The 26,724-nt window shown below is 42.0% G+C and overlaps 3 protein-coding genes across 3 annotated transcripts; 1 reads left to right on the forward strand and 2 right to left on the reverse strand.

The window, feature by feature from the left end:
• The first annotated feature begins 532 nt into the window (after window positions 1-532).
• adamts13 (ADAM metallopeptidase with thrombospondin type 1 motif, 13) lies at window positions 533-14,991 on the forward strand. Its single transcript, XM_069682906.1, has 29 exons — window positions 533-610; window positions 909-975; window positions 1,114-1,247; window positions 1,515-1,598; window positions 2,469-2,593; window positions 2,686-2,832; window positions 4,393-4,527; window positions 4,801-4,951; window positions 5,065-5,169; window positions 5,244-5,395; window positions 5,478-5,541; window positions 5,864-5,990; window positions 6,074-6,222; window positions 6,333-6,453; window positions 6,717-6,797; window positions 6,884-7,065; window positions 7,176-7,332; window positions 8,863-8,992; window positions 9,083-9,262; window positions 11,020-11,218; window positions 11,299-11,401; window positions 11,484-11,613; window positions 11,692-11,868; window positions 11,961-12,165; window positions 13,265-13,556; window positions 13,642-13,785; window positions 13,868-14,047; window positions 14,475-14,650; window positions 14,759-14,991. The coding sequence occupies exons 1-29, from the start codon at window positions 533-535 to the stop codon at window positions 14,912-14,914; spliced, it is 4,131 nt and encodes a 1,376-aa protein (XP_069539007.1). The 3' UTR covers window positions 14,915-14,991.
• A 767-nt stretch (window positions 14,992-15,758) lies between these two features.
• Window positions 15,759-21,994, reverse strand: LOC138610006 (carnitine O-acetyltransferase). Its single transcript, XM_069682708.1, has 14 exons — window positions 21,870-21,994; window positions 20,406-20,675; window positions 20,165-20,283; window positions 19,607-19,660; window positions 19,338-19,503; window positions 19,047-19,221; window positions 18,795-18,973; window positions 18,613-18,713; window positions 18,205-18,324; window positions 17,988-18,110; window positions 17,176-17,311; window positions 17,027-17,089; window positions 16,796-16,933; window positions 15,759-16,697 (listed from the first exon to the last, which is right to left on the reverse strand). Exons 1-14 carry the CDS (start codon window positions 21,894-21,896, stop codon window positions 16,482-16,484), a joined length of 1,887 nt encoding a protein of 628 aa, XP_069538809.1. The 5' UTR covers window positions 21,897-21,994; the 3' UTR covers window positions 15,759-16,481.
• Window positions 21,995-22,739: 745 nt separating this feature from the next.
• On the reverse strand, window positions 22,740-23,812 carry LOC138610664 (immediate early response gene 5-like protein). The gene has a single exon (XM_069683461.1). It carries the CDS (start codon window positions 23,685-23,687, stop codon window positions 22,809-22,811), a length of 879 nt encoding a protein of 292 aa, XP_069539562.1. The 5' UTR covers window positions 23,688-23,812; the 3' UTR covers window positions 22,740-22,808.
• Between the last annotated feature and the right edge of the window lie 2,912 nt (window positions 23,813-26,724).

Raw genomic sequence — 26,724 nt, forward strand, 5'->3', positions numbered from 1 at the left:
AGTCCAGGGTGTACCCCGCCTCTCGCCCAATGACAGCTGGGTTAGGCTCCAGTCCCCCTGCGGCCCTGAACAGGATAAGCTGTTTAGATAATGGATGGGTGAATGGATTAATTCAGAAGTGATTGCAGCTGTGAAAGGGCTAAAAATAGATATAAGTAGCATCAAAAGGTGGGTTTGGGTCGCTAAATTTAGCATACCATCACTGATTTGATTTAATAATCAAAATGTGTCAAATACAAGAGTCTTAAAGGATTGTGATAGTTTTAATTGCTCAGTTACGAAAAGTAAGAAATTACAGAAATGAATCATAGTAGAAAAAAGGAAAAGAGCCCGACCAATGGCAGCCGTCCCTTTGGTCCCAAACATTGAAAAAACTACCAAATGACGCGTGTCACCCACCAACCTTACCCTACTGTTTACACAGACGCATGTTACTCATAACCTCAGTCCAGCTTCTGAACGGGAAGATCACATACTGTCCTGGTGTTGAAGCAGAGCAGGTAGACACACACAGGAAGAGACAAGGGGAAACATGGTTTTTATGACTCTGCTCTGTCTGCTGTTACTGCGGCCTGGATCCGCCGCTCTAATGACTTCTCCATTGGACGAGGTAGGTGGAAAGACTGCGGGTGAACAGGAGCTCTGTGGTTAGTGAGTCCACTGCTTCTGCAAAGTACATTGAACCCTTCAACTTTAAACTGTTTATCATCCTGTAAAAAAACCCCACGACCTGCAGAGAGTCATAACTGTTCTAGTGGCTTACACTGGGCTGACCTAAAAAATAAAAGCTCTAAAATAGTTTGTATTTACATTCAGTGGTTGGGTCACAGATGTAACTTTAGTAACAGGCTTAAAGCAGCTGTTTCTAAAGGACCTAAAAATGTGTTTTTGTCTGTTTCCTCTGAAAGCCTCCTCATCACTCCTCCGGTCAAAGACACATAGTTTCCTCTCCTGGTTCCTCCCCTGACGCCTCAGGTATGGAAGAACTATAAAAATGAAGTGTCATATATTCATTATATAGCGCCACTGTATCTTTATATAACTACAAAAACAGGTATTAAACACATACCTAGATCACAGGTTTATGTCTATACTGTGTGTTCTTGTTCACAGAGGGCGTGCGGCTGCGTCGATCAGCTCTGATGCCTGATATCACACATCTGGAACTGCTGGTGGTGGTGGGGCCTGATGTCCAGCAGGTCCACAAGCAGGATACAGAACGATACATCCTCACCAACCTCAACATTGTAAGTGAGCACAACACAGACAAAGTGTAAAATGTTTTCTGAACAGTTTAAAACACTATGGATTTGCATCTGGCTGAAATAAAGGGTAATAAATGCATAATGAAGGCGAGTAAAAGCAGCAGAAGTTAGAGAGAAAACAGTTCAGATGTTGTGTGTGGAAATGTTTACATAGCCAGATATAGAGGCAGCACTGCAACACTATAGTCCCATTACAATCTGCACATCCTGAAATATATGAACCTGACTTATAATCCAATTTCCACTCAGGCCTCAGAGCTGCTGAGAGACATGACCCTGGGTGCTAACATGAGGGTGCACCTGGTCCGCATGATCATCCTGACAGAGCCAGAGGTAAGAGGCTACCTGTTACGAGTTTAAGGTAGGCAAGGCAAGGCAAGTTTATTTATAGAGCACCATTTATACATGAAGCAATTTAAAAACAGAGCATTAAGAACATTAAAAGAAATGTAACACAAAGCAGAAAATAGATACAAAAAACAAAATATATTAAAGTATAAGTTTATAACAGTATATGCTTACTTACTTCCCTAAGGACGCTTTCTAACATGTTAAGTATTAGAAACACTTTAAGCTTTAACTCGTCAGTTTAACTTATTAGTCGTGTTCCCCAGAACACTTTTTATCTTCTTCTTTTATATTCTTGAGGTGATTGTAGACCGACTTTGTAATAGTTTTAATGTGGCTTTGAAAATTCAGGTCTGAGTCCATGACTACTCCCAGATTTCTGACTTGGTCAGTGGTCTTCAACCAATGACTTAAGCTGCACACTGACTTTTATTCACTCTTCCTTGGTTCCAAAAACAACAACTTCAGTTTAACTGGAGCAAATTATGGCACATCGATTAATTCATGCATTTAACTAGTCTTTGAATGGGGCCATGGTCCCCTGTTGACATTGTGATGTAGATCTGTGTGTCGTCTGCGTAGTTATGGTCACTAATTTTGTTGTTTTTCATAATCTGAGCCATTGGAAGCATGAAGATATTAAACAGAGGAGGCCCGAGAATGGAGCCTTGGGGAACTCCACATGTTAGATTTAAGTTTAGAAATGACCAGATTCTTTAAGCACCAAGTAAAGTTATATAAAGCTGTATAGCTCTTGTGTAATTTATAAACTCAGAAAGAAATACTTTAAATTCAGCTCTTTATGTTTTATATCAGTACCTTGCCTTACCTGTGTTTCTGTGGTCCCTCTTCTAGCCAGAGATCCAAATGTCCACCAACATCACCTCATCTCTCAGAAGTGTGTGTGACTGGGCCAGAAGGATAAACCCCTCAAACGATACAGACCCTCTACACGCTGATCTTCTGCTGTATATTACAAGGTCTGAAGCTAGCTATACTGTAAGATGATGTGTTCTTAGTAATTAATGAATAAACAAACCATGTTTTGCTATATGTTTGCTATCACAAACAGGTTTGACCTGGAGTTGCCTGATGGGAATAAGCAGGTCAGAGGTGTAGCGCAGCTGGGCGGCGCTTGTTCCAGTGACTGGAGCTGTGTGATCACAGAGGACACAGGCTTCGACCTGGGGATCACCATCACTCATGAGATAGGACACAGGTAAAGCAGGATTAAACATGTGATCAGCAGTGAAGCTAAATTATCTACAGTGTCTGTTTGAAGCTTACATTCTAGCTGATCAGGCTTATTGGATAACATGCCTCTATAACCTGGACAGTTATGTCATTATGTAATTTAATCAAAGACTTTAAGACTTCATTACTTACTGCAATTGAATACAGCTTGGAGCTTATGACAGAGAACAGTAACAACAGAGTTCTAATGAAGCTAATCCTCAGAGTGGAAATACTCAAATTAACATGCTGCAAGTGTTTCTACTGACATCAACATACACCGATCAGCCATATGCATGCATAATGACCACTGACAGGTTAAGTGAATAACATTGGTTATTATTATTAAAAATGGGCTCAAATGGGATCCAACAGAAGAGCTACTGAAGCTCAAAGTGCTGAAAATCAGAACTGGACCACTGAGCAATGGAAGAAGGTGGCCTGGTCTGATGAATCACGTGTTCTTTTACATCATGTGGATGGCCAGGTGCACGTGCGTCGCTTAGCTGGGGAAGACATGGCACCAGGATGCATTATGGGAAGAAGGCGGCAGAGGCAGTGTGATGCTTTGGACAATGTTCTGCTGGGAAACCTTGGGTCCTGCCGTTCATGTGGATGTTACTTTGACACGTACCACCTACCTAAACATTGACCAAGTACACCCCTTCAGTAATCCCTAATGGCAGTGGCCTCTTTCAGCAGGATAATGCGCCCTGCCACACAGCAGAAATGGTTCAGGAATGGTTTGAGGAACACAAGTTCAATATGTTGACTTGGCCTCCAAATTCCCCAGATCTCAATTCAATCGAGCATCTGTGGGATGTGCTGGACGAATAAGTCTGATCCATGAAGGCCCCACCTCGCAACTTACAGGACTTGATCTGCTGGGCGGGTCAGGGCTGTTTTGGCGGCAAAAGGGGCACCTACACAATATTAGGCAGGTGGTCATTATGTTATGGCTGATCTGTGTACGATCAGTGATTCATCTAAATTATCTTAAATACATGTTAAGTTTACCTCCCAGCTTATAAACCTTGTTAGGTGACACTCTCTTATTCAAGGTAATTGCTATTATAACCTGGACAGCCTCTTAATCAGTTCACAGCATGTCAGGCAAACATGCTTAAACATTATACTTTAGACAAGCATACAATAAAACATGTAGGGAGATTAAAATGTGCTTGGTATAACTTCATATTTTCTGTCATTAAAATAAAGCTTTTGCTTTAATCACATTTACTGTATTCCCTGTAAAAAGTGCCAAATAATATGTCTTTTCTGGGAAAGCTCCTATAAATTAAAATGAAGTCACAGACCTGTAAAAAGATTTCATTAATTTGCTGAAATTTAATGCAGTATGGATAATAGGAATGACTTTGAAGACAGAGAACAGAGACTACAGACCGTTTAATGAAGCCAATCCTCAGAGGGGAGACTCTCACACTTACACGCTGCATTGCATCTATGACACAATATAATAAAGACTTTAAATATCACCACTCATGCAAAATCACCCTTAAAAAAAACGTATCTTCCATTAACCCAGTTTTGGAATCAACCATGACGGAGTGGGAAACACCTGCAGCAGGAGCGGCTTCATGATGGCCTCTGATGGAGGCTACAACAGCGTGGATCTGACCTGGTCCCCCTGCAGCCGGCAGCAGCTGCTCACATTCTTCAGGTGGGTTCACCTGCGCAGAACAGCTGTGCACGACAATGCTTTCATTCATCCTGCAGGCCTGGCACTGTTGAAAGAACATTTCATTTGAAGGTCATATCTTAATCAGGTTGTTCCACTAATTCCCTTTTAAAATTTGAAGTACGGTTCATGTAGCATTTTTAATGATTATAAATATCTTAAACATAGAAGTGAACAGTACATTTCTTACACGTGAGACATACATCTGCTTTAGTATGAAGTAGTTAATGAGAGTTCCTGTATTCATGTTCCCAGTGAAGGTAAAGCTGAGTGTGTTAAGGACCTGCCTGCACTGGGAGGCTCTCTGCAGGACTGGAAGCCTGGTCTGTATTACGGAGTGGATGATCAGTGCCGTATAGCTTTTGGAAGCACTGCAAGAGCCTGCACTTTCACCAACCCTGACCTGGTAAGTCACCTGTAAGAGCAGCTTGTTTCCACTAGGTGGCATCTCACATCAAAAACATACAGTAAGACCACATTTCTAGTCATGTTTACATTATTCGTCTCCGTTTCCATCAGCCAGCTTGTCGTGCTCTGTCCTGTCACACAAGCCCTGATGATGACAGCTCCTGCAAACGCCTCCTGGTTCCGCTGCTGGACGGGACGGAGTGTGCACCTAATCAGGTACCTACTCCTCCGTGATCAGTGAGTCATTTTGGCCTGTGCATGTTTTCATGAGGTGTAATCCTCTCTTGCAGTGGTGTCTGAGGGGGCGTTGTGTGTCCTTAGATGAGCTCAGCTCGTCCGTGGTGGTGCATGGCGCCTGGTCCAGCTGGTCGGAGTTCAGCTCCTGCTCGCGAACATGTGGAGGGGGAGTCACTTGTCGCACACGGAAGTGCAATAACCCAAGGTATCAGAAATACTTATTATGGTAATGTAAAGTATTCAGCTTATAGACAACTTGATTTAACATGTCATATGTAATCTGTCAGACCTGCTTTTGGAGGGAATGACTGCGAGGGGCCGGATATTGAGGCTGAACTTTGTCACCAGCAGGTAAGTTCTGGCTGGTTATGTTTACAGTGTGCCGCCATACAGTCGGTCACTACTATTTACTCAGTGGATCACTGCACACACAATCGTTTTAACTTTTTAATGATCTTTTGTAAGTGTTTGGCAGCCTTGGCTCCATAAAGACACTTCTAAAAAAACTGGAGCATTAATGGTATAACTCAGATAATTTGTTATTTTAAAGCGATACCACAAGCTTGGGGCAAAGTGAGTGATTCTAAGTTAATTATAGAAAAGACAAATATAAGAAGAATATCCTGCTGAAGGCCTAAAAAAATCTGTTTAACCTTTCAAAATGTTTTTGCAGCCATGTGAGCGCACCCAGTTAGATTTCATGGCAGATCAGTGCTCGGACACAGACCACCACCCTCTCTACCTGCAACCAAACACCGCCTCCTTCTACACCTGGACCCCTGCTGTCGGCTTTGCACAAGGTGGGCCTAATGTGTGTTTTTACATTTAACGGGACAAAACCTTTATCTCTATTGTTGTTGAACTCGTCTCTCATCATAACCAGGTGACGAGCAGTGCAGGTACATGTGCCAATCTCAAGGGGAAAACTTCATAGTGAGTCGAGGCTCTCAGTTTGTGGACGGGACTCGCTGCCAGTCAGAGGACCCGCCTCCTTTTGGCTCCACAGCTGCTTGTCTGAGAGGGAAATGCCAGGTAGAGATGACTAAGTGAGCATGCGATAAATATGCATTCTTATGTTTTTACAATTTGTTTTTAATACTCAGTCTTACACCTTTTTAAATGTACTGTTTGTCTCTGATCAGCTGTTTGGCTGTGATGGAGCTCTGCACTCTGGGAAAGTGAGGGATGTGTGTGGGGTGTGTGGTGGAGATGGATCGTCCTGCAGTTTGACCTCCGACTCCTACACTGGAGGTCAAGCCAGAGGTAGCAAACAATGATATAACGTTATTGAATAATCTTATGAAAGAAACTGAACTATTTTGATAGATGATTCTACTTTAGTCACTTTTTAGCCAAAGTATCTAGTGTAATGTTTTGCTAGTTTTATTAGCTTTTTTGGCTGAAAAATGAAAAGCAAGCAATTTGAAGAGTTTCTATGAATCTGGCAACATGTCAGTAGATTAAAAAGCAAAAATAGTTACATCTCTATCTTGTTTAAAAATGTAATTCAGGGCTCTCTGTTTCAGACTACACCACCTTCCTCTCTCTGCCAGTGAACGCCACGCAGATTCATATAATCAACATGGCACCCCTCTTCACTCACATGGGTGAGTGTCATCACTGTTTTACGTTTACACAGCAGGATTAGCGCGACTAAAACTTGACGTTGTCTTTTCACCATGTGTGTCTGCAGCTGTAACGGTTGGGGATCGGTACATTGTGTCTGGGGAGGGCAGCATGGCACTGAATATGACCCACCCCTCCCCACTGGATGATAACCACATGGAGTACCGCCTTCATCTGACCCCCGACCTTTTGCCCGAGATGGAGGAGCTGCTGCTGCCCGGGCCGCTGCAGGAGGAGATAAACATACAGGTTAGACGAAAAGATGAATTGATGTCTGATTCAAGAGGTGGACAAAAATGGCTTTTACACATTACAACTTTAAAAAACAAAGAATAATATGAACAACTGTGTTTTTGCAGGTGTACCGCAAGTATGGAAAAGAATACGGAGAGAAAACGAATCCAAACATTAGCTTCCAGTTCTACATACCTACCAGACACAGTAACCTGACGGACAGCACACCTAAAGGCAAATGGGCTGTCATCACAACACCCTGCTCTGTCTCCTGTGGATCAGGTAAGTGACTGATAATCCTAAGTCATGTTAAAAAGCATAAGAAGAACACCCTGCCTAATATAATGTCAGAATGATGGGAGTGGGAAGCAATTGCAGACCAGGGGTGTCTTAAAGTTATCCCAGAGGGAGAACCCCAGAAATCATAAGTAAAATACCAAAATAATGACGAGCGAAAAACAAACAAGCTCTCTTCACTAAACTACTCTTAGATAAGGGGAAACTAAACCAGAAGATAAACTCTGAAGGAGACCAAGGAAACACTACAAAACCACAACACAATGGCCGTCAGGCGTGTCTTTAAAGAGAAACACAAAAGGCTGGGTTCAGAAAAGATCAGCACCATCAAACAACACTCAACACAAGTTGGTGAGCAAATCACGCAGTTCTTGTGGTGCTTCTGCAGATTCACACACCCCTTCACAACAAGAGAAAACACTGAATGAACCTCTCACTACCTCTGATGATGAGATAATGAGTCAGCACAGAGCGCTGGAACCTAAGAGCCTCCCACACTTATGCTACGAAGCCGATAGGCCTATACTACGAAGCGAGTTCAACAGACCCAGGGTATCTTTTCCTGATCTGGCTTCACTGAACCTAACAAATGAGGTTGCGATAAGTGGTCATGGATGCTGGTTATCAACTCGATAAGTCACCCAGGGTTTCTATGAGCGCGCTCACATTAAAGGGGCGTTGTTTGCAGCATCTATCCAATCACACACAGGGACAAGGCTGCTGTCAGCTGATCAGCATATTTAATAAACTCACTATATTGATACTTGTGTATTGCATTAAATGAATATGTTCCACATATGTATTTTTGTATATAGAGCAAAAAAAACCTATACAGCAAATAAATATAAAACACAATTTAAAGCAGTAAGAATGCTGACTTTCAAATAGTACAAAAGTACTTCAGGCTTCATTGTTTTTATCAGTAAAGCTCGATAAATATCTTGAATATATTTCATACAATCAGACGGTCAGTAGGTAGTTTTTAGTACAGGTTGATCTCTGCTCCGGAGCAGGTTCGGTGTTCAGCATAAGCTACTATGGTGATCTACCCCATTAAGAAGTGAGCCACCTTCGTAGTACTGAAAACTCGGAGTTAACCCTGAAGTTACTTCAATAACTGCAAATCCTGCTTCGTAGTGTACCACCCCGTCTGAATCAGGAGCAGTCGACTCACACACATACCTGACCCTGCACTGAGATGATTCCAAGAGTGCCCCCTACAATACGACGTAAAAGATTGTTATGAATACAAGGATGGATTTCATGGCTCAGCTTCCTTTTTAGGAGCCATCGTTTTTAAAAACGACATCCCAGACAGAAGGAAGTTATTTAGCAGTCTTCAGAAATATTTACCTTTTTGACCAAGCCTCGACCCTATTAGTATCTGTCTATCAAAAGGACACTGATGGGTTAAAATGCCAAACACATTTAGTCATTGTTCTCATCACAAATGTTTTCACCAGCAAATACAACCAAGACATTTTCACAAATAGTTTCAGGTGTTTCTTTTTACAGGTGTGCAGAAGCATTTCCATGTCTGTGTGGCTGAAAATACCAACAATCATTTGGAGGAGCACAATTGTGAATCCTCTCCTCCCCCCTCACCCCCTCACACAACCTGTCAGCTCTCACCCTGTCCCCCCAGGTGAGGTTCACACTGCTCTTTCCCAGCAGACTGGCATACACATGCAGCTCAGCACAAATGGGTACATGTGAATAATTTACTGTCCTACAGGTGGGAAACGGGGACGTTTGGGCCTTGCAGCGCCTCCTGTGGTGGAGGAGAGAGAGTGCGTCCTGTACGATGCGTTCAGAAACATGGAGGTGACATGGTTAAAGTTCCTGATTCTGAATGTGCGACTGATGCAGCTCCAAGTACGGTTGAAAAATGTAACCTGCAACACTGTCCTGCCAGGTAGGAAGTCTACACTCTACTTTTGACGTTATCTATAGACTCCACTATTTAGTGTTGTTTTAACATTTTACAACTAGCATCAAAACTCAACAAATTTGTCCCTTTAGATTTATTTAAAATCAGAATTACAAACTATTATGGATGTCATGTTACTCGCAATACGATAAAATATCGCTACATAAAAGGGACGATTCAAATCGATGAGATGAAGTGATGAATTGCAATACTCATTTTTAAACAGCAGAGGGCGCTCTCTGCTTTTGGCCTCTCTTGTTCTTTGTCATTCCATCTAGTGCGTCTGTAGCTGAATAGAGGCGTACAGAAACAGCGGCAGCAGGTGAAGATTTTGAGGGGATTTTAGGAATGGGTGAAAATGTCTTGGAATACCGCAAGGCGCTCATTATTTTTCTTAGAGAAACAGGCCTACATCGTAGGATGAAGGAATATTCTTTCTTTGTATTTTCTTTTTCTTTTATGATATTTTTTTGTTTGTTTTATTTCCTATATTTAACCTAAAGAACAGCATCAGACCCTGTGGTTACACACTTCGGTACAGTAGGTGGCGGTATGCACCTTTTTAAAGTTGGTTGAAATCCGCCTTAATCTCAGAGAAGAAGAAGAAGATTTTGAGGCAGAGAATACATAGCTGTGTTTCAAATCGAGGGTGTTGGAGCAAGGTGAGAGGGTAACCGACGAGACAAAACAGAGACTGCTGAACTACAAAAATCACACAACAAACATGATGCAGCACGTAAAACAAAATAAGAAGCTCAAGACACAGACTAATTTGACTTCAATCTTATTTCTTTATAAAAGTTAGAAAATCGCAGCGTGAGCCCAGTATCGTGATTCATATCGAATCGTGAGTTTGGTGTATCGTTACATCCCTACAAACTATTACACCCTTGAATGTAACGTTTATGTGTTTAACTGTGCTCTGCTTTCCTCTGCTCGTTTGTTTTCTTGTTACTTATGATTAGTATTCTATTCCTTGTGCATGGTTCTATTCTGTTTTATCTCCTGCCTGAGGAGATAAGGCGTGCAGAATCAGTGACTTCTTCACTTCTTCAAACTCACTTTTACACTTTGCCTTTATGTGATGTGTCCTTTAAAAATGCTTTTAATCTGTTCCTACGTCCTCTTCTGATTCTCACTGTCCTTTATTGATTTTATTTATTTACTTATTTATGTATGTTTTATTCATCTCATTGTTCCAAATCTTTTTATCTGTTTTTATTTCCTCTGATGTGATGTTGTCTTTTTATTTTGTGGTCTTTTATTGCTTTATTTATCTCCTTATTTGTATTGCTTTATTGCTTTAACTGCCTTTCGAGATCTGCCTGTTGTCTCAATATAGATTTTTTCCTTTACTGGCATTCATTCCTGTTGACCTTCTGAGTTTGCATTTTGTTCTTGCCTTTTGTTGAGTTTTCTAGACTCTTGCCTCTGTTTGGCCTCACTGTGCAATGTTCATCATCTGCTCTGTATTCTGTAATCTCCCTGCCTTTGCTTTGTCTGTCAAAACAGTGTTAACATAAATGAAGTTATTATAATAAATGTACTGTAGATGTCATCAAATTGAGGGCACGCCCTTAATTATTCCTCAAGATTTAAATAAACGTTGAATGTATGATGTATTTTTATTAGATAGAACGAGTGCATGGGTCAATACTGTATCTAAGGCTACAAAATAAAGACGATATAAGATGTTTTTCACATACTAGCTTTTATGTGACAACCCTCTTATGTGCTTATAGATGGTTGGTGTCAGAGCCAGGCAAATGTTCAGCAGTGTGCGGGCCAGGAGAAGCGAAACGCGTCGTGTCATGTGTGCGGCCGGAAGACGGCCAGGATGTTGAAGTGGATCAAAGCTTCTGCTCACAGCAGATCAAACCCTCTGATTCCGTACGCTGTGTGGTAGATGTTTGTCCAATTGGGTGGGAATCTAAGGGAGAGGTGAGGCAGTAAAAAACGACTTGAATCTCTCTCTCTTCTCAGAAGCTGAAGCGTGTCTAAACAAAGTCTTTCTTGATCAGGAGCAGCCCATGCTGAAGTCTGGTTTGCTGCCACGCTCCAAACAGGCTCCTGTGTATGTGTGGAGTCCTGTTATCAGCCAGTGCTCAAAGACCTGCGGTAACGGTGAGTAAAAAGATATACTCACCTTCACTTAGAAGCTGCATCATCAGCAGATAAGGTCAACCAAAGCCTGATGCTTATGTAGGGACCCTGCAGGTGTGGTTCTCCTGTGTGGAGCACCAGACCAGACTGGGGGTGCCTGACTTCAACTGCGATGCCTCTACAAAACCTTTACCCTATTCTGAGGCCTGTAACACAGCTCCATGCCATCCAATGTGAGACCAAACACCTTTAACATTCAGTATTTATGCATAGCAAAGTGCAGTAAATCTCATATCTTTTACAACAACCAGGTGGCGCTCTAAGCAAGGAGTCTGCAGCGTAACGTGTGGAGGAGGGGTGGCCAACACGGTGCTGTACTGTGCAAGAGAAACAGAGGGGGAGGAGGTGTTGGTGGAGGATTCAGAGTGCAGTGACTTTCTCAAACCTGCAGCAGTGGTTTCATGTAACACACACAGCTGCCCAGCAAGGTATAACACACACACACACACACACACACACACACTTCTGAAATCTATTTCAGCAAAGGAAGAATGTTTCAAATACCATGTCATCTGTCCAGGTGGAAGGTATTCAGGACATCTCCCTGCTCCGTCTCCTGTGATCTGGGTGTAGCTCAGAGGGTTGTGTCATGTGTCCAGTCCGTCCACGGTAAGGAGAGCGTGGTGCCCGAGGAGAACTGTCACACAGCTGTCAAACCAGCCACCACGGTGCCCTGCCTGGTGCAGGTCTGCACATTTAGATGGGAGGTGAAGCCGTGGAGCCAGGTACATTTCACAGGAGACAGATGGACTCAAATGTGAAGATGAGATCAGGGTGAAAATCAATGATCATCTATTTTAAATCAGTTTTCAAACATAAATGTAAACCATTCTCTGATTCTCTTTTGATTTTTATGTAATTGTAAACTTTAAATATCAGGGTTTATATTGGGCAATACAACAATTGTAAAGATGTCATCTAAAGCATTGGGAAATTGTGATCAATATTTTTCTCTATATTTAGATATTTAAGCTTTTTATGCAGGAAATGTTTGATTGAATACTCAAAAGACATATTGTCAAATCAGATAGCAATTAAAGTAATCCCTTAAAGCCTCCACTAGGATAAAGAATGAATAAAAGGACATTTAAAGTGCCAGTTCGCCGATTTTCAACCTCAGTCCTATCATGCTATCATGGAGAGCTAATGCTATTATGGTTGGAAAAAATGTAATTTTGCTCTGTGCCTTTGGAGGACGCTATCCGCCAATGAGCCCTGGAAAACCTCCGCCAGACTATGTAAAACATGTCATCTGGTGGAGGCCAGGGAGCTCGCTAAACTACACTTCCTCAATCTAGGACGCCCGCCTCTGATGTCATGTCTCATTCAAAATCGTCATGTTTGAAATGTAGACTGCAGACCTGAAGATTTTTTGGGTGATCAATGTCCTTGACTGTAAACGGTAGTATTTCACTCCAGCGTGTCTTGCTGGGACGTTCCTTTCAGAGGGAGGGGCGCAATGCACGCTGGGTGTTGTAGGAATGTAGAATGGGCGAAACCACGAGCTGTTTGTACAACTTTCTCCACAGCTATGGCGCCAATTTCAAATATTATTGCTTATTGATTACAGAGACAGCTTTGACAGTGGCTTTTTCCAGGGGCAAATTGCTCCTTTATAAAAATAATCAAAACTTTGTAACTACAGGGACATAATGTGACAAAAAATAGGGCAGATTTGAAGTTCACTGTGATGGATCACTTAAGTCTTTAAGGCACTGCCAAATGATTTTCATATTTTACAAAAATAAAAAAAAGACAGAGTAATAATTGTATATATGAATGCAATAATTTCAGAAAAATCACTGTTGTGTTGTTGCTCTCCAGTGTTCAGTCCCATGTGGATACGGGATCCAGTCCCGAGCCGTGTCCTGCATGGGCCCCTCTAACCCGGAGCCGCTCAGCCCTCTGTTCTGTATGCACATGCCTAAGCCCATCACCATCCAGGGCTGCTACATGGATGTCTGCAGAGGTGTGCTGCCGACCTCAGTTGTCACCACTACAGTGCAAACCGAAGTGAAGGCTGATGTCTCAGAGGAGCGCCATCTTGCTCTGAATCCAACAGAGATGATCAACATCCCACTGAATACTACTACAACTGTCCCATTGCCTAAACCCAGTTAGTACAACTCCAACTTCTCACTCTGTAAGAGCTGAAGGCTGCGTCGGGAACATCATGTAAGTGTCTGCTTTTTTTTTACCAGGTGCATGTGGGCAGCTGCTCCTGGAGGAATCAGGCATGGTGGACTTGAGGAACGTAAGCAGACGCTGCACAGTGTCCATCGGTCGACCCCTGGATGAAGTCATTCATATTAAAGTGGAATCAGGCTCCTTGAACTGCAGAAAAAGTATGTTTTAACAAACATATATATGATGATTGATCATGTGATTACTGCAGCTTAATAAATGTTTGTGTTCATGCTTTTGCAGAGGAGTATGTTGCGTTTTTTGACCGGCTGGCGTTTGTGAAGAAGTGCGAGCAGGTAGCAGGAAGCGAACTGACCACCAGGACCAACGTCCTGCTCGTGCGGCAAAGCCTGCTCGTCCCTGGGAGTGGGGTCGCGTTCACCTACAGCTCACAGAAAAACACCAAGAAGAGCCACCATCAGGGTAAGAGTGAGATTTTAGTAGGAGGGAAGGCTGCACTTTCTGGAATCATTGCCCTTATATGTGATGTGAGCTCACTGTTGGAGCGTATTGCAACATAAAGGTTGAAAGGTCTGAATTCTGAACACCTACAGTCTATTGCAATCCAATACAAACACTGTGCAATCATGCTGTGGAGCTGAAAATGCTCTTTCATTGATGCGATTTATAGAGAGGCATTAAATAAGCTTTAATAGTTTGTTACTGTTTTGTTTTGTGGTTTTATTTTGCCCCCTTTATGTAACATGAGTTAGCATTAGCACTTTTTATAGCCTTAACAATCACTTTGGTTGAATCAACACTTCTGCCCGGCAACGTACTGATATTGCATTTGATGGTTGCTCATTATATCTTTAACCCTTTGCTTTGAATGCGTGTCATTGCTGCACAGATTGCGACATTCAGCTGTTTTCCCCGAGCGGGGTCTTTGAGAATCCAACGACGTCCAGCACCAACCACACCTGTCGAGTCCTCATCAACGCCCCTCCCTCTGTGAAGATCAGAATCCAGGCGCTGCACATAGGATTAGTATTCAACTCCAGCAACTCCCAGTCTACATACATCATGGTGCGGGCAAGCCTTTTAAAAACACACTGTTGTTTCGATATGCAGCAGACTCAATGGGAGAAACATCTTCCGTGTAATAACCACTGCTCTAACCTGTCTTGTGTTCAGATCCGGGACATCGATGTGTTGAAGACCAACGTGTTTAAAGGCCAGCAGCTGTTTCTGTGGCACTCCTCTGGAAATATGGCTGAGATTGAATTTCATGGAGACTATCTTCATTCCGCAGGGAGCTTCAGAGCTCAGTATTCCTTTATGCGTCTTTGATACTGAATATTATGTCTGTTTAGGAGGTTTGAAGTTTATATTTCACATTCCTTTAGATTGTAATCGTACATGTTTGTAACAGCCTTTAACCTCTATTTCAGCAACATCCTTGTTTTGTTGTCATGCCTTTGTGCTCATTATTTTAACCCTAATTAAATAATTAACAAACAAAAGCACTCAAAATCATTACATCAGGTAGTGATGTGCGAGTCATGAGTCAGTCGAAAGGAACGACTCTTTGTACTGACTCGGGAGTCACGAGTCCTCATCTCCACTGACTCATCCCTCCTACCCGCTACGAGCCTCTGCAAACTGCAAATTTTAAGCGAAACCACCACATAAGCCGAGCCCTGTGCCTGTGAGAAAAACAAATACTTTGGCGCTTGTTCCAACTCAGTATTCGCTCCCATAGTCCAACGCCTGGAGCTTGCTCCCCGCCCTGAGCTGACGTTCTGACTCGAGTTACACGAATCACTCACTCAAGCCCCTTTCCCACTGGTCAAAAAACCCACTAACACCGGCTAACACCCGGCTTGTTTGCTTAGTGGGAAAGGTACATTCTGCATTCAGACCCGGGTCAAATGACTTGGGAATGCAGTAGACCCTGGAAATAATCGCCTTGGCTCCAATCGGCAATGATGCTATGACAAAGTTACAGCCGCTGTCGCGTAAATACAGAAGAACGACAAGGCAATACAGCGAGGTGAGAGAGCGTCTTCTGATCCGAGGGGAAGTTTGTTGTTTGCCCCTTTTCCAGCGTGTTTGTGGCGTCAGACGGTGAAGCAGCAGCAAAGAGACCCGAAGGAGTATACTCCACTGGCAATGGGAAAAGAGGCAATTGGCATTTATTTGTGGGTCTTCCTGGGTCTGAAAAACACACGTCAGTGAGCTAATTTTGGTGAGAAAGGAGTATCAGTCAGTCACTCAGTAATCGCTCTCCCAACACGGCAGGGCACAAAAAGCACTTTTTCTGTACACAATCATGGGAAAGGAGCGTCACAAACCAGCAAATTGACTCACTTTACTATCACAATTTGATCACTGGGTCTAAAAACATCAGAAGGTCTAGAAGAAGCGGCATGATTAAATTTAATCTCCATTAATGTTTGTGCTAAACCTGGAAGTTAGCCCGATGGGGTGATGGAAGTCTTTAGTGCGCATGGTCTATGGGTACTTGGGCTAATGAGGATTCAAGCTCTGGGTAACTGACTCAAGCGAGGAGAGAATCATTCTGAGGACTGCACAAGGACATAGTCATGTATGAAGAAAGGAATAAACATTAACACTATTACAATCAGCAGATTATGTTCATGTAAAGTTTATATATATAACACAATCTATTAAAATATAGAATTTCCATCATTGAGAATTGCTTCTCATCACAAAGACAGTGCACTGAAAGTCAAACATTGCACTTCCCCAAAACCCTTTGATAACAGCCTTCCCCCTCGGCTCCAGAACACACGACGTCAGCGTGGCAATCTGCCAGCGACTCCGGCACCGGTTCAGTTCCTGCTCTCGTAAAGCCCGCCGGGACACAACCACCGTGCCAGGCTCCTGCGCGGGATCACTGCTTGGCTGTAGCTGTGTCTTCCAGCATGGCTCTCATGTCCAACAGAGCATCCTCCACAGCCTGGGCAAACTTGGCAGCGTGCGTCTCCTCGCAGCTGTTGAAGGCCGTGATGGCGATGTTGATGTGCTCATCCATGGGATTGTAACACACTCCGTAGCCATCTGGCACCATCGGACCAAAGCACATCACACAGTCGGTCTTGGAGCCAACCTGGAGACGGAGATGAGGGCAAACGCACAGACAAACATGAGGACAAATATCATGTGCTCAGTAATCATAGGCTGTTGTTTTCTGAGATTAAAACATACCTGGCTGGTGGAGAGGTTGTAATGCTGAGCTACTGCAAAAGAGGTGTCCATGAAGATCTCAGGCATGGAGGTGAGGTCTTCAATACTCAGCATCTTCAGCCCGAGGAGGTGTCTGTCTATGGCCTGTCCATGGATTGCCTAAAAAAAATCAAAGATGAAAGTTGATTCTTAAAATAATCAGATGGTGTCTGAAAAACACTTTATTATTAAGCTATGCAGTCGAGCTCTTACACTGTAGGTGTTCTCCTTATGTGTCTGGACAGCCTTGTGCAGCAGCTCCAGCCTCTCTGTGTTCTGTTGACAGTATTTACTGCTCAGTCAGACATCATTTGTGCATTATACTGTACATTTATTTTGAAAGTCTGGCGGCTCAACAGTACCTGTTTGGCTGGGTCTTGCATTGCCTGGACGAAGTTAAAGGACTCTACAGTAGTCGCACGGATTGCATCTGTTCGGCCATATTTGAACATTCGTAATGATGCACTCTCATACGTGGAGCAGCAGATATTATACATCCTGGAATACAAAAATAGCAGAATATGCTGTATGATCTAATACACTTAATATCTATGTTCAGCTTAAAGATATAATATCGCAGATTTTCATTTAAATAAATGTTAAGTCACTATCTATCGCCGGATGAGGTAACACAATGGTGATTGTTCCTATGGCCCACTGATGAAAGCCTTCGCATTTGCAGTATATAATATTATTACAGACTGGGTGTCTGTGGGGACATTTGAGGAAAAAAATCTGAAGCGACGCCCAGTTAGTGACGCGTTTTCCATCACCCAGCAGTGGTTGGTCTGCCAGAGAGGGTAGACGGAGCTAAACGGCTGCTTTTCTGGTCTCTGAAGTGCTGCAAGTAAACAGTAATCTACTATGGCTGAACAAACAAAGAAAAGATCGATGGCTACAGATACAACTTCAACAATAAGTGAAAATCCAAAGAAAAAGAAACAAATTCGACGCTCAGATGAAGGCAAACAGTCTAAAAGGAAAGCGACCGTCAGTGAGGCCAATCAAGAGTTACAACCATAACAAAGGGAGCCTTCTGTGGACGTCTGGTTAAATTGGGAAGTGTGCTTCCACAATTACCATTTATTGCAATAAAGTGCCACCAAAAAGTACGTATCTGAGATCTTTGAGATTACCACTTTAATTTTTTGACTTAAAAAAACTGATTCCTTACCTGTAGTAGGCGAGTTGTAAAGCCATCTGCACAAAGGCGTCCGGACTGAGCTTATGTTGCTTTGGCACACTTTTTCCGTAATGAGAAAACATCAACACCTTCACATCTAAGTCATGCACCATTCTAACCAGACAAAGAAAAGAGTTTGTTAAACAAAATGTCTTACATCATCATCAAGATGAGACAATCATAATAATGAGGAGTTCAGGCTGCATACATGTTCATATTTTGCTTTGCTCTCTCAATGTCCCTCTTGATCTCAGGTGTGATGTTGAAGCGTAGTTTCTGAGGCATGGCCAGGGGAACCATGGGAGAGCGGACCATTTCAGTTTTGCGCCTGTTATGAAAAATATGAAACCCTTTGTCAACATGACTTCATTTGAAACTGGTACAGCAGACATTTAAGTATGTAAATCAGGGGCGCGGGTTTAGCTCAGTTGGTAGAGCAGGCACCCCATGAACAGACGCCGCAGTCCTCGGTGCACTGATTGCAGGCTCGACTCCTGGTTTGCCATCATTCGGTGCACGTCATCCCCCACTCTCTACTCCACATCTTTCCTTCTTCAGCTTAACTATCAAAGGCAAAAAGCCAAAAAAATATTTTTCAAAAATGTAAATCACTTACATGTAGTTAACCACGTAATCGATGAGAAACACTATGGGTGGACCTTCTGCAGGCGCGTGTTCATACACCAGTCCACATGTGCCGTCTTCACCGACAATGAACTGAGGAAGATTTACAGACACATTAAAATTCGCAACCATTATCACAGCACTCCTTTTTATTTTAATTTCTCTCAAACTGACCTGTAATGTTTTGTCAAACCAGCGGTTGCCGCTGTTCCAGCGAGCTCCTCCTCCGTGCAGCATCTGAGCAGCCACACGGCTCTGATACATCTCATCTGACACCCGCGGCATCGGGGCATCCAGACACACCGTGAGGATGCTTTTCTGGATGGCACGGACCGACTCCTTATTGGTTTTATCTACAGAGGAATAAAACAGCTTTCAAGACATAGTTACCTCTACAATAATAAAAAAAGGCTCCTCTCTGCTCACCCTTGATCAGGTTATTATAAGCTTTTCCCCAGGTGTTGCGGTGCTGTGACGTAAGGATGCCAACAGGCTCCTTGTTAGTCTGCAAAGAGGAGTTCCAGATCTTCTCCAACTGCATCTGCAGCTGGTCGACAGTCAGCGGGGTGCCATCGCTGTTGTAAACATCCAAGACAAAGAACTGGGGGGGAAAGGAAGGACAGGTAAGTTTAGCCACAGATCCAGTATTTCTTTGGAATAGCAAAAGTCTAGATTACATGTCGACAAATAAAAAACCACGAATGCCATTTAGATTACCTGGAAGTTGTGGACCACAGTGATATGAGTGGGATGTGTTGTCCCGAGGGTGTGATTTATGACAGTGTCTCTCTTGGGACCAGGGATGCGACAGGAGGACAGGATCTGGTAATACTGGTCCATGCACAGCGGCTGCCCACTCAGGTACTCTACAGGCAGGGTTTCACTGTGACACAACACCTCACATTATCCACTAGCAGTGTGTAAAACATGTCATAATAAAATGAGCTTTCTGTTAGAAAATTAGCATCTGACTCGGGCTAACTCACGTGTCAATCATTTTCTTAAAGTCCAAAACCCCTGCGATCAGTTTGGCAGCAAACCTGCACAGAACACATCAATGAGTTATTGACAAACATATGTTTTCTATTGTCTTCCTGTAAAACACAATCATTTAGACACTGGCCAAACTTCAACCCTACTGCACTCTCCCCAACTACAGCTCCAGCTAGTGTTTTAACTGGAGTAACTCTCCATAGGGCCACCGTGCTCACTGCATGTCCCATGGGTCATAGTAACCAGAAACAGCTGAGCAATGCTGTGAGCAGCCAAAAGGCTTTAAATAGCCAGCATGTGGAGGAAGGCCTGCAACAAAGGTCGGCTTGAAACTCCAGCTTCATAGTTTATGCTGCACTTCAACACAGTGTAAATCACAGTTTGGAAACAACCCTATGAGTGTGTTTACAACCAGACGAGGTTTAGAACTGATTTTATGGGAATAAAAAGAAATTTACTGGCTGCTCTTTTCTGTGCTTGGAGACATTTGTTTGGTGAGATAAACATCTTAGTTGCTGTGGCCGGTTTTACGGTACATCCTGGTTTCTCACCTCATCTGTCCTTGTCGATCTTGGAAGTGCATGCGAGGCAGGACGACCCCGGGGCTGGTGTAGACCGCCACCGGCATACGGCAGTCTAGATAGGACGACTGCATCCACCATTCTGACAGCTGCATAAACACCAGCAGGAGTCAGAGAGCAGGATATAATGTGCTTCTATATATTTATCCATTGCTCATTTAGATTACAGTCTTCAAGGCAAGTTTCTATCTATAAACATTCAGATATCTACCCAGTTGTCTGTCTTGCGCGCCCGTCTCTCCAGGCCTTTCTGCAGCCTCTCCCCTACCCCACCCTTTAAGAACTCCTCCACCAGCTGCCGGGTGTGTTCCAGCTCCTCGTCGCTGACGATGGGCTCCAGTGCAGCCAGGTATCGCTCACATGTCTGCTTCAAAGGCGGCACAGGCAGCTTAGGTAAACCTTCCTGGTGCACCAAGGATCTCTCTGGGATCTGTGTCACAGGTCTGACCAGGCGACAGGGCCGCACCATGCCAGGCCGCAGCTGGAAGACAAGCTCTTTGTAAGCTCATAACACAACAAAGTCCATTTTAACTGACTGCAGGGCGGGCCATACTGAAGGCTTTGATGTGAATGTGTAACAGTTAATTTGACTGCCTAGTTATCTCACTAGTTAAATTAGAAGATTAACTGGATTTAATACTGGCAGATGCTGCCCCCTAAAACCAGGTGTCATCGTGTTCTCAAATGTTAAGTACATGCATTCAAAGCCTTGAATACAAAAATGACTCAGTGCAAGTGGGTTTAAGTAACAATAGGACAAAGTGTTGTGAACAACATTTCAAGTCATTTACAAAGTCACACACTTGAAGGTAAGGTGACTTGGTCTGTGAAATTTGACACCAAAACAACTGAGCAAAGCTGTCATACTATTAGTTTGGACCCTCGGTGATGGCTCTGCCAGCTTATAAATAGAAGGCTGACACAGTTTGAGCCTTTGGAATGGAGGCTAAAACAAACAAACGTGAAAGCAAGGAATATATCTGCCTTCATGCAACTTAATATTGCTGGTTAATTACCAATATTTAGTCGTTATAATATCGTGATAAAATAGTGGTTATTTAGAAATACACGTTGAGGGAATCATATCAGATTTAACGAGTGATTATAAATAAAGTAACACAGGGAATTCAGAGTACGCCATATAAATCTTTCCCATTCATGAACATAACCTCCATTTGTGTCAAGCCTAAGGGAGTTAAATAAAGAACTTCCGGTAGGCCTTTTCAAAATAATATGATGTTATGACCACCGTCTGCTGCACTGTTCTTACATTTTTTAAGCACTGCATGCCACAGCAAAGAATATAAATAGATGGATGATACAGAGGGAAACTTTGCTGTTAACCCCCGGCTATGATGCTTTATCGATGCCCTTTTTTTGCAGCATGCGCAGAAGGCTAACGGTATGCTAGCAGCTATGCTAGGCTAACGTTATGCAAATGTCACAATGAGAGGCCTCTAAAAACGCTCTAAAGTAATACTTTGCCACGACAAATAGCGCACCGACATATTGACAGCATACAGTGGTGAAACACGAGTTACATTTTAACCTCATATTATGACATTGTTGATGTCCTGTACAGCGCCCCACCCCCTTCACCCAGTCTGCTGCCGTAAAGCCAAACGTTACGTTATTACGCATTAAAAATACATTCAGACTAAAAAACAACACTCACCGCGGCTCTGACTAAAACAGCAAACATCTTGTCCAACAGACGCGCTAAAGTATTTGACTGTCCCGGGAATATAGATGGGAAACCCTCGGGCAGTCATGTCTCAAGGACAAGCACACTGTCTATTCTCAGCCATCTGCCCCCCTCGGACCACCGGGGAAACACAAGTGCGAGCTCGACTCTAAAATTCCTGCTTTTCCAAGTGGGGTTTGGTACATGCGTGCTCGCTCATTCAAAATTTGGAACACAAAGTCTAACAGCAATAATAGCATCCCCCTATTAATGTTCATAGAACAAATTATACATTCCAGTAGTTGCATTGCATTTTAGTTTTAGTTGTAGCAGTCATAGATTATGGATGTGATATTGCATAAGGATGGAAAAAATATAAGGTCACTATAAACCCCATAAAGCAGTCCTGTGTACACTTTACAAATGGATGGTGATATAATTCATCAAGTTGCAATTTAAAGTCAATACATCAGTGTTTTACATGATGTAAGTTTTATTGATTTATGAAAGCAGGCCCTGATATAAATAACACATTTACAGGCTGATATTTTGCCTTGCTCTAGTGCATGAGGCTGTACAGACCTTTACTTGCCACATGATGGAGCTCGTCCAACATCTTCCAGAGAAACAGCGTTAACTCAGTTCTACAGGAAATACAAGCCAAAGACAGACTCTAGTACCCCGAAACAAAATCACCGGCAAATAAGGTTTAAATAAAAGGTACAAGTAGTTTTTACTGTGTGAAAAATTGAAACATTTGGCACGAGAAACGTTAATGTGCAAAAGTTAACCGACATAGACGTCATTGCTCCATATAATCACATTTCATCAACATTTTTCAATAACAGAGAAGAGAGAGGATTGCAGTCGTGTCATGGTTTATTTGAAGGCAATAAAATAAAACGGTACAAAGAAAAACAATCATACAAATCAAAACGCTTCGATTGCTCTGGTCCAGCCGCTGCCTGTTAACAGTGTATGTTTTAAACAAATTGTTTGAGCAGCGAATATTTGCTCAAGGTCCGTCTGCTGCCAACTCACAAACTCAGATAGTCCACCTGAACCCAGCACTGAGATCAGGTTGGAGATGTTTGTGCTGCCCAACTGCTCCGAGTCTGAATGTGAATCATCATCACTCCTCATCCTTTTACAGGGCACTGGCCCAAAGTCTGGCAAGTAAAACTCTGGATCAACAATATGATAACTTGTGTCCATCTTTCGCTTTTTGCTGTAGCAATGCGCGCCCTGCGGCTGTTTTGACTGCGCGCAACAGTCTGAGTGGAAGTATCCATTCGTGACAGTAGTCACCACATGCGTGTCCAAGTCCAGAACAGTCTTTTGGTTGGCTTGTGCGTTTGGGACAGGTAAGTCCCACGAGGATTTGTCCGCACAACTCCAACAGGCGTCCGAAACCATGAGGTCAGAGTCACTTGGTGGAACCATTGCGCAGGCAGATGCGTCTTGGTGCGCCACCTCTGCAGGCTGGCCGATGGGCTGGTGCGCTCCGCAGTGCCAAGTATCCGACTCAACCCCAGTAAAGTTGCAGTAGAAGTCATCGGCCAACTCCGTTAAGCTCCCAGTCAATTCAAGATACTCGTGCCTGTCACGGACTGCAGCTCCGTCCTCATAGTGATGCGTCCTCTGCGTTTGCGACAAGTTTTTGCTCATATAAAACTGCCTGGCGTTTCTCAGTACGTACGTTACCAGTAAGTTCTTGTGGAGCTTGATGCCTCCTCTCTGCGTCCTGGAGCTTTGGATTTTCCTCAAAGAAATAGAGATCAGATTCTGTGCGTCAAATGCACACTCCATCCTCAACCGGGCCACCCTTTCTTTGCTCTCAGTCTCTCAAAACGTTTGTTTCACTCACTGGAGAAATATAAACGTCTCTAGTTGAGATTCCTACTTCATTCGTGTAGACTGTGTCCATAGCGCTCCATGTCTTCCCAGTAAGGGCATGGATTTGCAACTCTCATCTTTCCTTGCCACGCCCTCACGTACACATTGTCCAATGGGAGGGAGGCGGTGCTTCTGTTATACGCAAATATCACTACTAGCCTCATTCAGAATGCACGTAGGAGCTGGCATGCTGCATTTCACTAAATGTGTTCTGAGCTTTTTAAACCTCAGTGCGGAAAAAAAAATCATCTAAATTACTGTCTGTGTAGAAAAGTGGAATAGATCAGAATAGAAGGAGAGAAGTACACTTGAATGGAAAGTAGTAAAGAGTAACAGAAAGGATAAGAATATAATGTCCTAGAGTGGAGTAAAATAAGATGGAACAGAAGAGAACAGAACATTACAGAGAGGAATAGAAAAGATTAAAATAGAATAGAGTAAGAGGTAATAAAAAAGAAGCTAGGATAAAACAGAAGATAGTTGTAGAATAGATCAGAATAGAATATTAAGCAGAGAATAATAGAAAAAACTGAGAAGATAGTGTTCACAAAAAGAAACAGAATAGAATCCTGAATCTGCCTTATGTTTGAACTGTTTCTGTAAACTTCTATAAAGAAAAAGCAATTTATTGTAAATATCGAATGATTATTGTAATAGACTACTACAAGTAGGTGTTATACTATATAATATGCACGTAAAGTAAAATTATATAAAGAACATGGAAGAGAATACATTTGAGAAGAATAGAAAATAGAATTATAGGATAGAAAAGAAAAGTTTAGACCGTAGCAGAATAGTACATGAGAGCAATGCAGTGGAATAGATTAGTATGTAGTGAGAACTGTTGAATGGAATGAAAAAGAGAAATTTAAGGAGAATATAATAAACTATATAAGAGAGAGCAGGCATTATGGAATAGAATAACACAGTGAAGAACATAAGGGAGTAATAGAATAGATCACAGCAGAGAGTATTTGCATAGATCCGAACATAGTACATTAAAGTAATGGAGTCAATAGTTGTAAAATAGTAGAAACTAATTTAATGGAATTGCATGTTGGAAAGAGACATTCAACAAAAGAGGATAAAATAGAATGTAGTTGAGAGAAGGCCTTCTTGGATTAAATTGGAATAGAGAGCAAAAGAATATACAGAGAGTAATAGTTAAGAAGAGAGTAGAATATAACATAGCAGAGAGAGATAGCATGGAACATATTATAGTACATGATATCAATATTTTGATGCCTGTGTTAAAAAGTTCCTGAAACTTTTGTGCCAAGAAGCCTTAAAATTGAATTGTAATGTAGCAGAATAGAAAATGATATAGTAGGAACCTGAGTGGGGTAGAGAGCAGTAGAACTGAACAGGATAGAATGGAATATTGTAGAGAGGTGAGCTAATGGAATATAATTAGATGTAATATAAAGTCATTAATAGATCGCTCTTTCATCAAGTCATATTAGAGTCAGAAAACATAAAACAACTAAATAAAACATGTCACTAACACAATCTTAAAACTACAACGCTAACATTGTAGGCTGTGAACGGTGGAAAATGAAGAAACCAGAGCAAACTAAAAAGGTAAGTTTGGATGGCACAGCTGAAATTTTCCACTTTCCTCAGATCCTCTGGTTGACTGTTCCATGAAGCCGCTTGTGCATGCAGACTCAGTGAGAAGCAAAAACCCAACCCCCAAAATATAACAGAGAGCAGAGAGGAGAGAGGAGAGAGGAGAGAACTGAAGAGAGGAGGGATACAATTCACTACATTCATGCATCATAATACTATACTATCATATACTGTACTACACTATAGCCTTAGCATAATCATAGCCATAGCTATACGATGCTATACTATATACTTTACTATATGCGAAGCATAAACATTACTATAGCAATTCTATACTCTGCTACACTATAATATACTTTACTATACTAAAACCATAACTATTATCCTAACCATACAATACTATACTACACTACACTTTAGTATATTGAACTATACTATAACCATAGCTATACTATGCTATGCTACGCTATACTATGCTATGCTATACTATACCATGCCCAAGACCATAATAAAAACCATAGCAGTACTATACTATAATACACTATATAACAGTATACTATACTTGACTATACTGTAACTGTTTTCAATACTTCGGCACTAGCAATATTATACTGCACTACACTATACTTTACTATACAATAACAAAAAAACATGAACATTACTAAAGAAATGCTGTTCTCTACTAAACCATGCAATACTTTTCTATGGTTTACTATACTATAGGCATAAACATTATCATAACCAAAGCAATATTATCATACACAACACTATACTATATTGTACTATACTATAACCATAGCTATACTATACTATGCTACGCTATGCTGTGCCCATAACATAACCATAATCATAACCATAACAATAGCACACCAAACTACACTTCACAATACTATAATTCACCACACTATACAATGCCATGCAATGCTATACTATACTATAACCAAAGCTATACCGTAAGAATAGCTGAACTACAGTACTACTATATTATACTAAACTTCATATTACTATACCCATAACCATTATCATAACAATAACACTAATATAGTTCACCAAACTATACTATACTATAACCATTGTTTTACAGTCACATTAGCCAAAATATACTGTACTATAACCATGGCTATACTATACTTACAATGGTATGCTATACTTTAGTATACTCTATTACATCATGCTATAATATGCTGTGCCCATAATATAATCATAACCATAAGAATAGCATACCATACTACACTATACAATACTATAGTTTACCACAATATACAATACCATGCTATGCTATACTATTAAATCTATACCGTAACAATAGCCGAACTGCATTATATTATACTTAACTATACAATACTATAACCACAATCATAACCATAGCAATGCCATGTTA

Source organism: Semicossyphus pulcher, unplaced genomic scaffold, assembly GCF_022749685.1.
Source record: "Semicossyphus pulcher isolate SPU_LCO1_2020_fin unplaced genomic scaffold, fSemPul1.0.p SCAF_6, whole genome shotgun sequence".
NCBI classification, from domain to species: Eukaryota; Metazoa; Chordata; class Actinopteri; order Labriformes; family Labridae; genus Semicossyphus; species Semicossyphus pulcher.

Bases quoted from the DNA above. Each gene is read 5' to 3' on its own strand.
- adamts13 (XM_069682906.1), top strand. From the start codon at position 533: ATGGTTTTTATGACTCTGCTCTGTCTGCTGTTACTGCGGCCTGGATCC. The intron at 4,952-5,064 runs GTAAGTCACCTG...CGTTTCCATCAG, and splicing joins CTTTCACCAACCCTGACCTG to CCAGCTTGTCGTGCTCTGTC. The intron at 11,402-11,483 runs GTGAGTAAAAAG...ATGCTTATGTAG, and splicing joins CTCAAAGACCTGCGGTAACG to GGACCCTGCAGGTGTGGTTC.
- LOC138610006 (XM_069682708.1), bottom strand. From the start codon at position 21,896: ATGTTTGCTGTTTTAGTCAGAGCCGCG. The intron at 16,934-17,026 runs GTAAGAGCTCGA...GATTTTTTTTAG, and splicing joins ATAAGGAGAACACCTACAGT to GCAATCCATGGACAGGCCAT. The intron at 16,698-16,795 runs GTATGTTTTAAT...CTCCGTCTCCAG, and splicing joins ACAACCTCTCCACCAGCCAG to GTTGGCTCCAAGACCGACTG.
- LOC138610664 (XM_069683461.1), bottom strand. From the start codon at position 23,687: ATGGAGTGTGCATTTGACGCACAGAATCTGATCTCTATTTCTTTGAGG.